The 17,269-nt window shown below is 45.3% G+C and overlaps 1 protein-coding gene across 1 annotated transcript in view; it reads right to left on the reverse strand.

Moving 5' to 3' along the window:
• Positions 1-17,269, reverse strand: part of Rptor (regulatory associated protein of MTOR complex 1) — a 303,680-nt gene that overhangs the window by 165,423 nt on the left and 120,988 nt on the right. Inside the window, exon 4 of the mRNA XM_021175441.3 lies at positions 12,304-12,462. Coding sequence (XP_021031100.1) covers positions 12,304-12,462 — 159 coding nt within the window. The remainder of the gene's footprint in view (positions 1-12,303; positions 12,463-17,269) is intronic.

Below are 17,269 nucleotides of genomic sequence, written 5' to 3' on the forward strand. Positions count from 1 at the left end.
GAAGAGGAACAAGAGACTGTCTAAGGACATGCAGCCTGTGCATGGCTTCAAAGTGTCTCTGCGGTATCCACTGATGACCAAAAAGAGACCAAAGCAGCAACTGGCCAAGCCATGAGGTAGCACCGCTAGCAACAGTGAACACCATCAGCCAGAACAACCTTCAGTATCAGTTCTAGCCTACCATGTCAGTCCCGGGAGCCCATCTCAGGTTCTCACAGGTGGCCACAAGCACACTCACCAATACATGTGCTCGTGGGGCACAGTGCAGCATGTATGTGGTGTGTAGTTGTCAGTCATTAAACTGGCCCGAGCATCACCACAGATGACACCTCTCCTTATGTGAGAAACATTGAATCCCTCTCTGCTTGCTGTTTGATGTCCTCCCGCTCCTCTCCCCGCGCCCCATCCACTAGCTCCTCCCATCCCCCCACCCCCAGCTCATGCTATAGTGGTAGCACTTCTTTCTGCTTCTTCCAGGTCAATCTTTTAGCTTCAACATTTGAGTGGGACCATGAGGCTCTGGTGCCTCTGTGCTGTTCAGGTATCAGGCTGGTCTTTGACACCCTGTGGCCCAGGACAGGGCTTGGGCGGTTCCCTCCTCCCTGAACTTTCAGGGAGTTTACTCAGTTCCTGCCACACATACGTGACCTCCACCTACCTCAGATTAGGACCAACTTACTGCCCAATTTCCAGCAGGCCCTAAACTTTACTACTTGTATGTCAATGAGGCTGTCCAATGCCTCGAAAGGGACCACAGAGTTACAGACACTTCTGTACAGCTTTCAAATGGGAAGCAGCAGGCAGGCTGTCAGAGCTGGGGTCTACAGCAGCCAGAATGATGCTCCCCTGACACAAGGCAGCAGAGGCTCTCCCTCCCCTAACCATGACAAAGAAGTACCACCAAGTTCAGTCAGCTCACTGTGAGCCTACAGCTGAAGGCGGACCCTTCTCCATCAGTAGGCTCATACCAGCCTTGACCTGATCTTATCTCTCCTGATCCAGCTTGAGACTGTCACATTTCTACAGCATCCATAAGGTGGAAAATGCCAATTTGCTACAGAAACTGTGAGTGCTACCATCCGCATGCAAAGACAAACATTTCTTAAAACTCACATTACTTACTTAAAGAAAATTCCTGGCTCTATAGAAAGCTCTGGTCTGTCTTTCCTTCTTTCTTTTTTTGAGAACTATTTTGATTTTATTTTTACATGTAAAGGTGTTCTGTCTACACGCACAGCTGTGTGCATGCAGTACTCAGAGTAGAAAAGGGCAGCAGATTCCCCCTGAAAATGGAGTTACAAACCATTGTTAGGTGCTGGGACTCAAACCTTTGTTTTCTGAAAGAGCAGCCCATATTCTTAACCAGTGAGCCATCTCTGTAGCCTCAAAAAGCCCTAATTTCTAAGAGGTACACTCTTGTGTAGTTCCCAAATCCTGCTTTGGCATGTGCTGGAAACATGAGTTAGACAGCCTATAAACGGCCAGGATGGTGGGCCAGAGTCTAGTTCAGCTGAGACAGTACAGCAAAGCCACCATGGACTGACATAAAATACATGTTCTTTTTTCTATCCTCCTCTTAGACTTTTTTTTTTAAACATTCAGCACAAATATAGTGAGAGAAAGATTCTTTATAAAGTAAAGAAAAGAAAAGTAGAAACAATCCAGGTGTCAGCAACAGGGAAAAGGATCATTGAACCATAGAGCATTTCAAGTCAACTTGAATAAAAAGGTCAGCTGGACCACTCTTGATAACGTTTATATAAACTCAAAACGACACAAAACACTGTAACCAGTGAGGCAGGGCACCCTTCACTGTAACCAGTGAGGCAGGGCACCCTTCACTGTAACCAGTGAGGCAGGGAAGTCTTCACTGTAACACTGGGATTTGAGAATAAAGCAGGGGAACGGCAGATTTGAGACAAGCCTGCATAATACAAGACCTTGTTTGTGCCAAAGTAATTTTCTAAGATCGGAACAATGAGAACTGTGGTTCAAGAGACAGTTTGCTCAGGAAATAAACCTCTGAACACACACACACACAGATGGGGAGCAAGTTCACAGGTTTTACCATGCTCAAAGTACTAGAGTTTGGATCTAGAATGTTCCTTGGTCTTAGGCCAGTGGGAGAGTGTGCGGTCCTGAGCTCCTTTTTCATTCCTGGGCATGGATCTCTCTGTCAATGGTCCTGCCATGGTGTATTCTGGCACAGAAACAAGCAAGCAAGCTGATTGTCTCAGGTGCCTGCCACAGATACAAAGCTAGGACAGTAACTCCCAAGTGTCAGGTGACCTTTTCCTATGCACTGTTCCATGTAAACACATGTTCTACATTCAACACAGCTGGGATCTGCAGCTGTTGTGGCTCTCAGGGAACCAAAGAAGAATTAGAATGTTTCTAACCACATACCCAAGAATTCCAAGAACAATCAATGTTATAATGATCCTATGTGAAATCAGTATTAAATATGTAAAACATACCATTACCGTGCAGTAGCTATACACCTGGCTAATAAACACACAAATACCTGGAAACTGAAGCTTGGGACATTCAGAAGGAATGGGAAAGCAAGCTATTTAAGATATGAACAATGATATCATTCACTTAAAAAAACAACAAATCAGGCGTGAAGAATACAGACTACAGCATCCGCAAAGGTCTCATATGACCAAGATACCTAGCAGGAAGGCCAGCAGTGAGGGAAGGGCCAAAGGAGACGGGTGAGGCTGTCAGCTAAGCCTGTGGAGGTGAACCAAATGAGCCAAAACGAGCAGGAAAGGACACAGCTTCAGACCAGAGAGCAGGATGGGGAACCAACTGGGAAGAGGTGGTTTGGAAAGTGAGGGTCTGCTGAGAGAACATGGGGGGGCCCACTGGGTAGCTTAATCCCACACAGCAGCTACCCAGTTCCTAGACCCCTTCTCGTGCAATCAGAAGAATGTTACAACAACTGTTTCACAAACGTTGAATTTTTAGTGGCTCTAGAAACATTTTATTAAAAAGTTCAAAATGTGGGTGAAGGTAACTATACCTTTCAGCACCAAGGAATTTCCTTATAAATTTATAAAGAAAAGAAAAAGCCTGAGGTTTCCAGGCTTTCTCTAAAGAAACAGAATTTTTGCTGATGGCCTTCAACTACTATAAGCAAATGTAAGACGCTAGAAATTCTAAAAAGAGAGGGTCAAGTTCACAGTGAAATGAAGGCTTTTGTCGTCAACTCTCCTGGACTCCCCCAAAGTAACAATTTCAACAAAAGATGTCGGTGAGAATAATGCAATTATGAAAGTCACAATGTTTTCCAACAAGTGCATATTTTAAAACCTCTACGATCTGTCTTTCAATAGAAGCAGCAGCTGTCTGTTCCATACCAGACAAAAAGGTAGGTTGCATCTATATACCTGTGAAAAACAAAAACTACATGTGCTGTGTATGTGTGTACAAGTGCTTATATGTGTAGTCATAAGAACAGTATCTGTAAGTTGTTTGTGGAACTCATGGTTATTTAACCACAAGAAAGGTCAGGTAGAAGCAGAGACGACGACTCACAACAGGGTCCATCTTTACTTATGTTCCAAAGACCCACTAGCACCTCTGGGGACCTTGCTCTGGCTCCCAGACCTCATGCTTTCTTCAGGCCTAGTCATCATAAGCTGGGGGATCCAATACCACTTCTCCCGCTTCTCCCAGGCACACACTCACAGCCCAGGCCAGCAGGTGACATCAGCCCCTTCTTCCTGTCGCTTCATCCTGGTCACGCTCCAGGCCTCAGCTGCTCTATCCATCTGTCCTCAGTCCATCACGCTGCCCTCCACTGATGGCCTCAACATGCAAGCTCACCTTGGTGGCAGTGTTTAGTATATCACCATTTTTACCTTATGCTGGCTTTCTTGCTGTTTTCTCAAATCCATCTCTCAGGCAACAGAGGGGGAGGGATCCTAGAAGCCACCTGGCCACACTCCTTCCCCCAGCATCCCACCTTGTTTTCTGTCCCTTTTAACCCTTAGTGTAGACACAGGCTCCCATCTCCCTCAGTGGAAGGCTCCATTTGGTGCTGACTTGGCTCCCGCAGGGGGGTCCCTGAGAAGGAAGGGAGCTCGCTGCTGGTCCACTCTTAAAGGGCCTGTCCATCTTTCCGGCATCACTTCACTTGTCACTACACAATCAGCAGGTTTCTCTTTAACTTGACTTAAAACCAGCACCTAATAGGAAACAATCTTTACTTTTAGTGTGGTCTCCATGAGGCTTTAATCTCCTTATGTCCAGAGCAGTCAAACTCTGAGAGAGATACTGGGTGAGACAGACACTGAAGAGCAAGCAGGTCCAGCATTTGAAGGCATTTCTGGCAGAGAAGGGTTTTTCCACTCAGCGAGCCTTTTCCTGTGTTCTACAGAGTCCAGCAGGACAGAAGCTATTTATGATCTTTGCTTGTGCACCCAGCACAGAGCCAAGTGACTTTCTTGCCTGTATAGCTGGACCCACTTCACCTAGAAGAGCGGGCTTCATCTCAGCTTGCCTCTCTTGATGCACTGAGTGTGAGTTTCTTGGCTTTACATTTTAGTTTAGAGCAATTTTAATCCTTTTATTTGTTTACATCCAGATTGTACCTCAGCCTTCAAAGGCCGGCTCTGCTTGCAGCAATGTCACTATGCTCTGAACCCCCAAGCCTCAGCATCTGTGAAGCCAGTCTCAGATGCAGAAATCTCTTTTGTCTTGTCTTGATTTCCCCCACTTCATTGTCCTGTTGATTTGATTTTTTTTTTCATAGATTTACTATTTTCGTATGACTGTCCACCAGAGACAGACTAGTAATTGTCTAGGACTCAGAACACAACAACATGGCTGCCACAGAGAACCAGACACAACACAGAGACCACAGGAAAGCTACAGAGGATTCAGGAGGAGAAGGAGCTGGCTTTGGGTACACTCAAGGATCAAAAAGTTTGTGACTGACAAAAATGACACCTGGTTAGGTTAGGGTCAGCCACACCCTCCATGTCCACGTCTACGTGTGGGCCACCACAGTGCCACTGTGACTGGGGTTGGAGTAAAGGCTTTGAGTCACAACCTTGGTATGTAGTCCAGCCTGGCCTCAAACTCAATCCTCTTGTTCCAGCTTCCAGAGTAGAGAGTGCACCATGTCCCGCCCATGTTCCCCTTTGACTGTGGTTGACACTTGTTGGGTAAATGCTGTAGCACTGTTTAAGATAATCAGGGTGACCAATGACACTGCACAGATCCTTTCCACTAAAACTTTATGCTCTCCCTGGAGTTTTCCTTTTGAAAAGTTTAACTATCAATGTTCAGCATTCACTCGAACCTAGTGACTTCTGGAAACACAGACGTCAGACGTCCAGCAAGGGGGGATTTGTTTCCCCCTTCCCCTCTGCCCATTCTGCTGTACTTTCAAACTGATATGAGGTGTGGACACACATCCCCAGGGGTTCTGCTCATGGTGCCTGTTAACACAGTCACATGCTTTCTATGTGAATCTGCAGTGAACGAACCACCGTCACCTGGACCAGCCTTCAGTTATAGCTGCACCTCTGTGTAAGGCAGACTCCAACCTGCTTTCTTAATTCAGACATAAACTCACAAAGAAGCAAGGAACCTAAATCAGAACCTGGGCATGTAGAGAGAAACTGGCCTGAGCTTTCCAGTGATAAAAACCATGTCCACTATTACTGAAGACGACAAGCCACAAGTTGAAATATCTACAAAACACATATCTGACACAGGACCAAGGTCTAAAAGGTCCACGGGATTATTAACGCTCAACAAAGAAGGATGCTTCTTCTTCAAGAGGGCAGGTGAGCCGGGATGTGGCTCAGCACACAGGCTGTGCTTCTGCCTAGCAGGGTAAAACAGACCCAAGCAGATACGTTAGTAAGGTAGACAGTGGAGCAGAGCCAGGATATGAAGATCTGCTGAGCACTACTCTGTCACAGGTCGGACTACTAAATTGTAAACTCACTGGCAACAAGACGACACATTCTCGACACCTTTTGCAGAGTGACTATAGTCCAGAATGCTGACCCTGCCAACACAGGGAGCACTGGTGGAAATGCAAACCACACAGACAGCTCACAACAAAGGTCGGCAATTCTTACAAAGCTAATTACGTTCTGACCATGTGCACCAGCAACCTGAAGAATCCCAAGTCAGAGACATAAAGAGCCACAAGTTCAAGGCCAGCTTGGGCTGTGTGAAAACCTGTCTCAAAATGTGTGAACAGCACTGTTCATAACTGAGGAGAGAATCAGGAGGCTTAATAGTACACGTGGAGACCTGGCTGTCTAGCCGTGGAGAAAGAGCCTTGAATCCAACTGGCCAGGCAAGCGAGGTCGCTCTGAAAGGATATTTATAGATGACACCAACTACAGTACATTCTGGGAAAGATAAAGCTAAAAAGAAAAGAAGGGAGGGAAGAAGAAAGGAAGAACATCAGTGGAGAGGCAGAACTCAGTGAGTGAGCTCTGAATGACACCAGTGCTGGAGAAGCACATCTGTGAGACACATCTGTGGGAACCAGACTACATAACACCAACAGGAAGGAGCATAGAGCAGGACGTGGCTAGCAAGAGCATATCATAATGGCTCATCAATCCTGGCAATTCAAGACAAGAGCCAACCCAGCAGAAGGCTCTAGACTGCTCACTGTCTGTATAGTTAATAAAGCATTCCACAAAAGAAGGCCTACTAATGTCTTTAAAGTCTGATCCAAACTGGTCTAACTTACCAACAGAAATCAGTAAGTTAAAACTTCACTTTAAAGCAGCCAGAGTCAAGGAGAACCTGGGGACCGGAATGCTAGCAGCACACACTGAGAGGCGAGTCAGACTAGAGAGTGCACAGGAGTGAGCTTGGGCAGATTCTGTGGGACGGCTGGAGGGATGTGTGAGTGTAGCCTCTGTATAAATCAGTCTGTGGAACAGGAGGGTGACATCCCTGGCAATTTAACAATACTGTGCTTAGCTAGAAAACACCCTTGCTCCCAGCATCATGTAAGGGGCACACTGCTGCACAGAGCACTCACAGCGGATGTTATGTGTCACTGTCCTGCCTACCTTTTGAAGGACCTCAAAGATCAAAGCTGGAGTCCTGACAAGACTGACTGATAAAAGGCACATACACCCCACGCTGTAATAACTAAGAACACAAAGAAGGCCTGTGTGCTCGACTCCAAGAACAATATATACTGCTACCATTCCCTAGACTCACATGGTGGCAAGGGAGGTATTTTGAACAACAGGTATCAACAATTTCAAAACCTTTATTGAAATCTTCAAAGGTTAAAAAAAATGAACACCTACTTCTACCCAAGAAAGACCCTAAACCAGCAGTCAGAGACCTCACACAACAGTCTGCCCTGGGCAATCCAATGCTTCGAGTCTTATAAATACCACTTGAGAGTCTATGACAAGAAGGAAATTCCCTACTCGTTTTCTCAAGCCACAGAATATTGATTACTTGGAACAGAGAAAGAAAAATCCAGGAAAATCTCAACAGGGAACACAGATTTAAAAACAAACAAACAAACAAACAAACAAAACAAGCCAGCTGAATTAAACCACGTTTAATGATGATACACAGAGATAAATAAGCCATCTCAAGAACAGGTGTGTGGGAGGCTGGCGAGATGGCTCAGTGGTTAAGAGCGCTGACTGCTCTTCTGAAGGTCCAGAGTTCAAATCCCAGCAACCACATGGTAGCTCACAACCATCCATAACGAAATCTGATGCCCTCTTCTGGAGTGTCTGAAGACAGCTACAGTGTACTTACATCTAATAAATAAATAATTTAAAAAAAAAAAAAAAAGAACAGGTGTGTGTCATTTAATACAGAGTCACCAGATATCATGCCGTTCCTTATAAGTTAAGGAAGAAAAGGGATTCTACCAACTTTACAGAAACACATCAAACCAAGGACTTTAGAAAAGTCAACATCTACTCATAATTTTAACACACAAACAAAAACAAGTAGTAATAGATCTGACACACAATGAAACAAAGGCTTTAGAAGAGCCAATACCTAATCATGATTCTCTGATATAAAGTAGGAACAGTTCTTAATCTGATAAATAATTGTTTCCATCCTCCCCCTCCTCACAAAAAGCCTCCTGCAGACTTCACAGGGACAGAGTATTCCTCAGGAAGCCACAAAAGAGACAAGGTGGCCCAGTTACTGTTTCCTTCTCTTAAAGGCCAGCAGTGGAAAACAAGAGCAATACATACAAGGCACAAGCGAGAAAAGAAGAAACAAAAATGCTCATCTGCAAATGAGAAGCAACTTTACACCCTGAGGAACTATTAGAATCCACAAGAGTCTGGAGAACGTCCTTCCTGAATACTCAGTAAGAAAATTAAGAAACTTACATTCTTATCAAGAATGCTATCATATCCTGACAGGCATTTTAAATGATCACAGTCTAAAAGATCATCTATACTGATCTTCTAGGATCTGCCTGATCATCTGTAGCCAAAGACACAGCATATTCCAACAAGTACGCCTTTTCTTCTTAAGAGCTACTTTTATTCTTACCTGTTTATTTACTTATTTGTGTGTGTGTGAGGGGGGAGGGAAGGGGAGAGGGAGAGAGACAGACAGAGACAGAGACAGAATGTATGTATGTCACATGTATGTAGGTGCTGTGGAGGACAGAAATGGGCAATGAATCCCTGATGCTAATGCTACAGGTGATTATGAACCACAACATAGACACTGGGAACTGAACCAGGTCCTCTGGAAGCACAGCAAGTGCTCTAACTGTTGGGCCATCCAGCCCCACAAGTCTTATGGAAACAGATGATTGGATTCAGTAATTTTTCTTTTCTTTTTCTTTATTTTCTTTTTGTTGTTGTTGTTGTTTTTTGGGGGGGGGGTTGTTTTGCTTTGTTTTGTTTCGAGACAGGGTTTCTCTGTGTAGCCCTGGCTGTCCTGGAACTCACTCTGTAGACCAGGCTGGCCTCAAACTCAGAAATCCACCTGCCTCTGCCTCCCAAGTGCTGGGATTAAAGGCGTGCGCCACCATGCCCTGCTTAGTATTTTCTTATTAGAGCAAAAAGCCAAGATTAACCGAAACATCAAATAAGAAGAACAAAGGGTACCTATGTCTCCTCAAACTAAGACACTGAAAACCAAGACCACTGATTGGCCCAGGACAGAGATGACTCATGCCAAAGCTGGCATCGATGGGGAGGTAGCAGTGAGCTATGCATACAAACCCTAAATTCTCAACCCAAGATCCAGTTGCAGCCCAGAGTACATTTTCATAGACAATGGTCTTTGTGTGTAAACCTTGTTCCCATTTTAAAGTTGATTAGTTAATAAAAGGCAAGGGCATGTGATTGGGCAGTAGAGAAAGGAAGGCAGGACTTGAGGATTGAGTGAGGTGACTCAGGAGAGATGGTGGGGTAGCGGGGAGAAGACAGAAAGAAGAGGAAGTTACCATGAGGCCGGATGAATCACGAGCCTATGGCCAGGAAAAGTGGACCCTGAGGACAGGCTAATGGAGAAGCATCCCAGGTGGGCCTCAAACAGCAGGTGACAAGGGGCAAATGGTTTGGATATAGTAGGAACCTGCTCGATTCAGTGTTACAGCTTGTAAATTAAGTACTGGGTTTTAGTGTCTTTTATACACATATAAAATAAATAATTAATTTACAGTGAGCTATAAACACAAAAGCAGATTCCATCTCATGCTATATATGAAAAGGGTCCATCACAGACCTAACTATAGTTGGCTAGGTCAGGTGCAGTTGCCCCTGGAGAGAACACTGAGTGTGACCTGTTCAGCATAAAAACTCCTGTCCTTTAGAGAACACTGCAAACAGAATAGAAAGCAAGTCATAAATTTAGAAAAGACAGCCACAGTTCACAGGATGATGAAGAGTTTCTGTCTAGAATATAAAGAATTCCATCAGGATCAACAGGAGACAACCCAAGAACAGCTGTGTGGCCAGCTGTCAATCACCAGGACTCAGACTCAACAGGTTCCAGAGAAATCTACGATGGAACAAATGGACTTTTTCTAAGTATGGCCAATAGAGTGGAAACAAACAAAAGCATACAGAGAAGTCTATGCAGGGAAGTTCCAGCCAACCGAGAAGAAACACTAGGACCCTGCATCTGCACTCAATCCTAATCCACCAAAGTCCACACCAGTGTCTACACCTGAGGGAGTCCTGGTCTACCAAGAGGAAGAACTAAGACCTAATCCACCAAAGTCCACACCAGTGTCTGCACCCGAGGGAGTCCTGGTCTACCAAGAGGAAGAACCAAGACCTGTACCTTCACCCACACGATGGTCACAACACATCAACTTAAAACCACTGGAAACGGCGTTATGGTTTGATTTTGAAACGTCCCTCAGCGGCTCATGTGGTCCACTACCAGTAGAGATGATTTAGAAAGCTGTAGACATAGGGACTATTTGAGTGACTTATGGTCACTGGGGTAGGCTTGAGGGTTAGAGCTCGGTGCCACTTCTGGTCCTAGCTTTCTGCTTCTAGGTGGCACTATGTAACAAATGGCTGCATCAGCCACCATAAAGTCACCTGTTGCCATGTCTCCCTGCCAGGAGTGAGGGAGATGGCTTGTTGCACAAACATGTAGAGCTATGCTCAAGTTCCTGACACCCACGTAAAAACAGGATGTAATGGTGTGTGTCTCTAATCCCAGCACTGTGAGGAGAAACTGAGGATTGGAAGGCTTGCTGGCCAGGCAATGTAGTAGAGATCTAACAGAGAGTTCTAGATTCAGAAAAGACCCTGGCTCAAAACAGAAGAGGGAGGATGACTGAAGAAGACGCCACATACTAACTTCTACATGTATGTAACATAAGACCATTCAAGCATACATACTTACATATATACATACTCAAAAAAGTTTGTGTGTGTGTGCATGCATGTGTGTGTGTGTGTGCAAGCTAAAATAAACTCTTTCTTCCTGAAATGATTCTGCCTGCAGATATGATATATGAGACAGCCAGAGAGTAAGAAGCTTGGATTCCTCTGCGCCCTCATGTCAGTATGTAGAAAGAAAAAGTGAGAAGGCGTGAGACTGAAGAGAGCACACATGGCTCCACAGCCTCATTTCCTGAAAGGGACAGTGAGTTCCTGGTGGTCCATGACACCATATTCCTTTAAATTCTACCTCTTTCTTAACAGATAACAAGATAGCTTAGCAGGCTGCCTACTGACGGGAGTTCAGTTCTAAGTACCCACATGATAGAAAGAGAGAACTGACTCCCAAAAGCTGTTCTCTGGCCTCGCATTAATGCTTTAATGCTGTGGCATGTGTGTAACCCACCCACACATAATACTTAGAATATATAATATAAATGCAATCTATGAATAGAAATGAAAAGAAGACATTACAGGTGGCACCTAGACCATATACAGAAGGCAGAGCACTGTCCCTGAAGAGGGAACTAACTAGGAGCAGGGAGTCCCCTCTATGGGCTCACCAGCTAACTGCACAAGGATGACAGGATGACGGACATCAGGAAGCTCATTCTCAGACAGCATGGGAGTGGCTGGTGACACACTTTGTGTATGTTTTTATCTGCAGGACACAATGAAGCTGTTTCTACCACAAGGAAACAGGCCAAAGAGGTTCAGTTTGTCTAGTCCTAACACTAGAGTAGAACTTGACTGAAATCTAAGCTCACCTTCTATGGAGCCCCAAATCAAAGCTCAAGCACTCAAGGGCCACAACACATGCTGGAGAGGCTGTACCTGTCATGTACAGCTACACAGCACAAGTATGTCCCTGTAGGATGTTTGAAATGCACTCCTCAGCCAGGGGGCCGGGGCACTCTTCCTCTCACCATCTAATCGAACTCACGGCACCACTAGAGGCTGGAAGTGCTGCCCATCAGAAAGACCAAGGTGGCAACCAAATGGCGCTGGGCTTTTTAGAATACTCAGAATACTCTGATTTTCTACGAGAAGGCTGGTTCTCTGACACTCTGGACAGAGAACTACTGTGGCTGCTCAGACTGGAAAGCCAGTGCCCGTGAGACCATCCATATCTATGAGCATCCTGCTGAGGACAGAACATCTACACACATAGCCTTAGAATGCTTTTGTCAACACACCCTCCAAAAGAAATAGCTCCTCTGCCTGTTCGTCCTCAGCAGGCACCCGGCTGCCAGCTTGGAGCAACTCATGTGTTCACTGTTCTTCAAAGGCTGAGAGTGCATGAAGCACCCAGGGTTCAGCAAAAGCTACAGGCAGGAGGTCTCAGGGGATACCCAAGCTCACCGGCCTTTTGGGGAAGGAGCGTAGAAGCTGAGGGCTGGCCCACCTTGTTGAAGACCCAGACCTCTCCATTCACTGTAGGCCTGGGTACCCCGTGGCCATTGTAGTGGAAGAGGACCCGTTCCTCCTTGGCGTTCCGGCGCAGAGATGTGCAAAGTTTCTTGACTTCATCCACAGTAGGGTCGAGGCTCTGCTTGTACCGAGCCTGTAGTGAAAAGAGAAAGGAGATATTTGTCACAAACAGGGAAGGGCCAGAGAGGACCCTCCTCCTCATGCACACTAATCTACAGGGAACAGCTGTGGGCCTTGCACAAGTGGCCCCAAGCTAGAGGAGAATGAGGTCATGCAGTATGTTTTCACCGAGGACAACTATAACATGGGACATGAATAAGGACAGCCTGTCACACAGTGGCACGAGTCAGACAGAAGGGACTGCCCTGACGAGCTTCTTAGAACATGGATGGAGCATAAAGAATTTGCTCAAATGAGAGCCCTCAGCATACGCTGCAGCAACAGCAGAGTAATAAAGAAGAGAAGGGAGAACCCACTGTTCAGTATATTGCCCTCTTGTGCAGGACATTGCAACACCTGAGGATGGGGTCCTGAAATGAACAACAGGGTTTTTATACACACAAACAACAAACAGAGATGGCAAAGAAAACCCCAATAATAAAACAAAACTTGTTATCTGGTGAGAGGCAGCTCAGGAAGAGCTGTGTGGACTTCACTGTGCAAAGTGGCCGGTATAGCAAGGAAACATAGAAACACGGGACCTGAACAGGCTCACAGCTCACTTCAGCAGACACTCAGCTCTCCCTAGCCAGGCCAACTCCAAAAAACATCTAGCAAGCTATATTATGAAATGAAATAAGCTGTTTTGGGAACCCACACAGAGGAAAAGAAAAGGGGGCTGGGGGAGACATGCAAAACAAAACAAAACTAAGAAAGCATGGAAAAGAGAAAACCAACAGTTACTGTGGAAAGCCTTCAGATATCCCAAATCCTGCAGGGAATCTAATTAAAATAATGCAACACAAAGACACCAGAGGCAGAGCCACACACAAGGGCTTCCCAGGAGCAGAGCTGTTGTTAAAATATTCTGAAAGCTCATTTGTTAAACTTGGGCTAAGTCGGGCGTGGTGGCACACACCTTTAATCCCAGCACTCAGGAGGCAGAGGCAGGTGGGTTTCTGGGTTCAAGGCCAGCCTGGTCTACAGAGTGAGTTCCAGGACCAGAGGAACCCTGTCTCAGAAAACAAAACAAAACAAAACAAAACAAAACAAAACAAAAAAAATTAAATAAAAAAATTAAAAATAAAAATAAAACAAAACAAAACAAAAGCTTGGGCTCACTTGCAATGAGCAAGTGGAATGAGTTGGGGGACAGGGCAGAGATAAGCCTGGTAATGTCCCATGAATGCTGAAGCCAATGACAGGGATGAGGGTCTCTGGCTCACTTATAATAGCAAATTTTCAGTACAGAATGTAAAGACAGAGCCCAGTGTGGCAGAGGATCATCGTAGTACTAGGGCACAGCAAAGAATCCCAGGCACCAGGGCCATGTTCTCTAAAACTATGCAGAACCTACTAGAAAACCAATGAAAGGTTCTGCCTAATAGGTGGACATTATGATCTGTCCTCTAAAAGTAACGTATATGTTCCACAGAATGAATGCAGGTCAGTAAAGTTACATTTAACGTTTAAACAGGGATGAAGTAATGAAGGCTAACACCTCCAGTGACATTTTTATTGTCTAGGATAAGTTTTGCTTATTCTGGGGCTTGGTGTTTCCATATGAATTTTGAAATTGACTTTTCAATTCCTGTGAAGAATTGCTTTAGAATTTTGATGGGGATTGCACTGAAATCCATAGATTACTTTTGGTGGGATGGCCATTTTCACAATATTAATCACACTAATCCATCAGCATGAGAGATCTTTCTATTCTCTAGCAAATTCTTCAATTTCTTTCTTTAGTGTCTGACGGTTCTCATTGTATGAGTCTTTCATTTCCTTGGTTAAATGGAGTCCAAGGTTTGTTTGTTTGTTTTGTTTTTTAAACATCTATAGTGAATGAGATTCTTTCCTTGATTTCTTTCCCACTGTGTTTGTTCTTGGTATACAGGAAGGCCACTGAGTTTTATCTGTTAGTTTTGTATCCTACTACTTTGCTGAAGGTATGCTCATCTGTCCCTCTTGGTTACCTTCCAGAAGTTACAGGTAAGACCCATATGAAGATAAAACACATGGAGAAATCAAACTGGTTGCTCTATCCCTACTACCTAGAAACCACAGTAGACAGGCGCCATGCACACTAAATAGCAAGAAAGATCAGCAGCAGCCTGTGAGCAACCTGCAGCTGTGAGCCTGTCTGCTACAGGAGCAACCGCCGGGCAAGACTGCACAGTGATATAATAGTGTCATTAATGCTAGGTTTGAGTGCTGCATCTCTGACTGGATTGAAAATCCACTCTACAGCCAGGTGGTGGTGCTCACCTTTAATCCTAGCAAAGGCAGACAGATTTCTGAGTTCAAGGCCAGTCTGGTCTACAGAGTGAGTTCCAAAACAGCCAGGGATATATAAAGGAATCTTATCTGAAAAACTGAAACAAACAAACAAAACATAAAATAGAAGAGGAGGGGGAGGGGGAGGAGGAGGAGGGGACAGGGACGGGGACGGGGACGGGGACGGGGAGGAGGACGACAACCACCACCCTCCTACAAGACAGAAATCATGTTTGGTATCATAAATTGGGACAAACCACATGGCTGGCCAGATTATAGGCTCTAATTAAGAGCCTAATGCTATGATTCTGCTAAAGAACATAGTAGTGAATTTCTCTTTACATCATACATTAGTGAATTTCCCACTGTTGACAGAGACACTCCTTTTGCAGTCGACAACAGCTAACACAGAGACCCAGACTCAGTCAGAGAGTAAGACTGTGGCTTGCTCAGCCCCAGATAGGTCATCTACACCACAGCCGTCCACTCAGGGCTCAGGGCCATTGAGGACAAAGTATTAAAAGGAAGAAATGATTGACATCTGAAGCCAAATGTATGGGCTAGTCACGACAATGAAGATGCATGTGTAAGCTCACAGGGGGGCTGGGACTTGTTGTACAAGACCTGTGAGATCAGGCCAGCCAAAGTCCTACCGTGAATGGGGAGGAGATCAGTAAGCCCCTCCCCTATCTGAGAGGGCTATGAACAACTAATGGCTGCTAGGAGAGGATACCCACTCTCCAGGAAATGGTCCCAAACCCATGCACATATAAGTTACAGCAACTGGACTCAGCAGGTATTGGAGGGAGGGGGTTGGGGGGAGGGGGACAGGGAGAGAATTAGAGGGAAGGAATGGTGGCAGGGAGATCTGATCAGAACACATTGTATGCATGCATATATGAATATAATAACTTGTGCATTCTGGTTCACTCCTTGATCCTAGCACTCAAGAAGCTTAGGTAACATAAGGAACTTCAAGTTCAAGGTCAGCCTGTGCTATACGACAAGACCCTATTTCAAAATAAATATGAAAATATACAAACAAAATAAAAAGTGTGCCTTAATATTACTTGGGGAAGAAACAGCAAGTGTCTAGAATATAAACAGACAAGGGAATCACAAATGTATCCCGGGCCTTTGTGGACCAGGACATGTCTGTGAGCCAGGGTCAGCCAGCACCCACTCAGACTGTTCAGAGACTAGAGGACAGGAGGTCAGCACAGAAAGCAGGGCCAAAGGTCACTTAGCCTTTGGCAAGAAAAGGTTACATGTGAAGGAGAGACAGCAGAAAATGGAGTAAACCCCACTCCCCCACATACACACACACACTGATACCCATTTCTGGCCTCTTCTATCGACATATGTGAGGACCACAAATTAAGAAATAAATGACCTTCTGGGCTATAGTTGTAGGCACTGTGGAACACTGCTTAATCTGCTCCATCCAAGGAACAAGTTGTAGCCACACCTTTAAAGACAGTGGAAAGATGTTTGTGGAACCAAATGTGACTTCCTTCTGCAGCCATAATGTGAAGTCACTGGAGGAGTGTGTGGACTTGAACAGAGGCACAAAGAAAAAGCACCTGAAAGGGACAGGGCCGCTCTGCAGGCCGAGCATGAGAATCACTGCAGGAAAAGTACCTTCAAGTTTCCCAGAGGAGAATCTGTCAGCACCACCCCGACTTGTGCAGTCCTTCCAAGAATGTTAAGCAGACCACTTTGTTCAGTACAGAGCCACAATGGAGGCTAAAATCACTATTGCTGATGACTAAGTTAGCTATTTTAATAAACTGACTTAATCCACTGCTAAAAAGAGAAATAAATAAACTGACAAGTCTGGCTGCTAGCCCATGGTAGTCCGTGCCAGTGCATGAAGGCTTTAGACTTAGAAGGTCCTCCAGGTTTCCTAAGTCCCCTGCACCCGTGAGCAAAGCACATTAAAGCCATGGAGAGGAAGTGTCTGTGGGAAGAGAAACACAGTATAGGGGCAAGGATGCTGATGTAGGCCTAGGCAGGTGGGCATCGCTGCCCGGGTGACCTACAGCCACATCTCTTGTGTGTGTTTGGAATAGCCTGCCTGAGGCCTGGCCCTTTCCTGAGCCTCTGTGCAGAGGGGTGATGTCAAGGAAACGTCACACTGCTCACTATCCACTTGTGTACAGATGTCTCAATGAAACTACAGACTGTGAGGGGCCATCACTGCTTACAACTCTGCGTATGCCCTTCAGTACAGGGTGCGCCCTTGTCCTCTCTACATCTAGATGACATGCTAATAGCAGCTAGCTTGTTGAGTGACACCAGATTGTTAGTGACATTAATTATAACAATTAGTAAAGAACAAATCAAAATGATAAAATGCCATCTGACATCATGGTGACACAAGTGAATGTCAGCACAACCCTGTAAAGCATTATGGGAATGGCAGTTGGGTACTGTGCACTGCAGTGTCCATCAGGCCTTTATGGTGCCTGGCAGCAAGCCTGCACATGACATCCCGGGAAGGGGCT

The sequence above is a fragment of the Mus caroli genome, unplaced genomic scaffold (genome assembly GCF_978045245.1).
Source record: "Mus caroli unplaced genomic scaffold, Mus_caroli_1 scaffold_13, whole genome shotgun sequence".
In the NCBI taxonomy this organism is placed as follows: domain Eukaryota; kingdom Metazoa; phylum Chordata; class Mammalia; order Rodentia; family Muridae; genus Mus; species Mus caroli.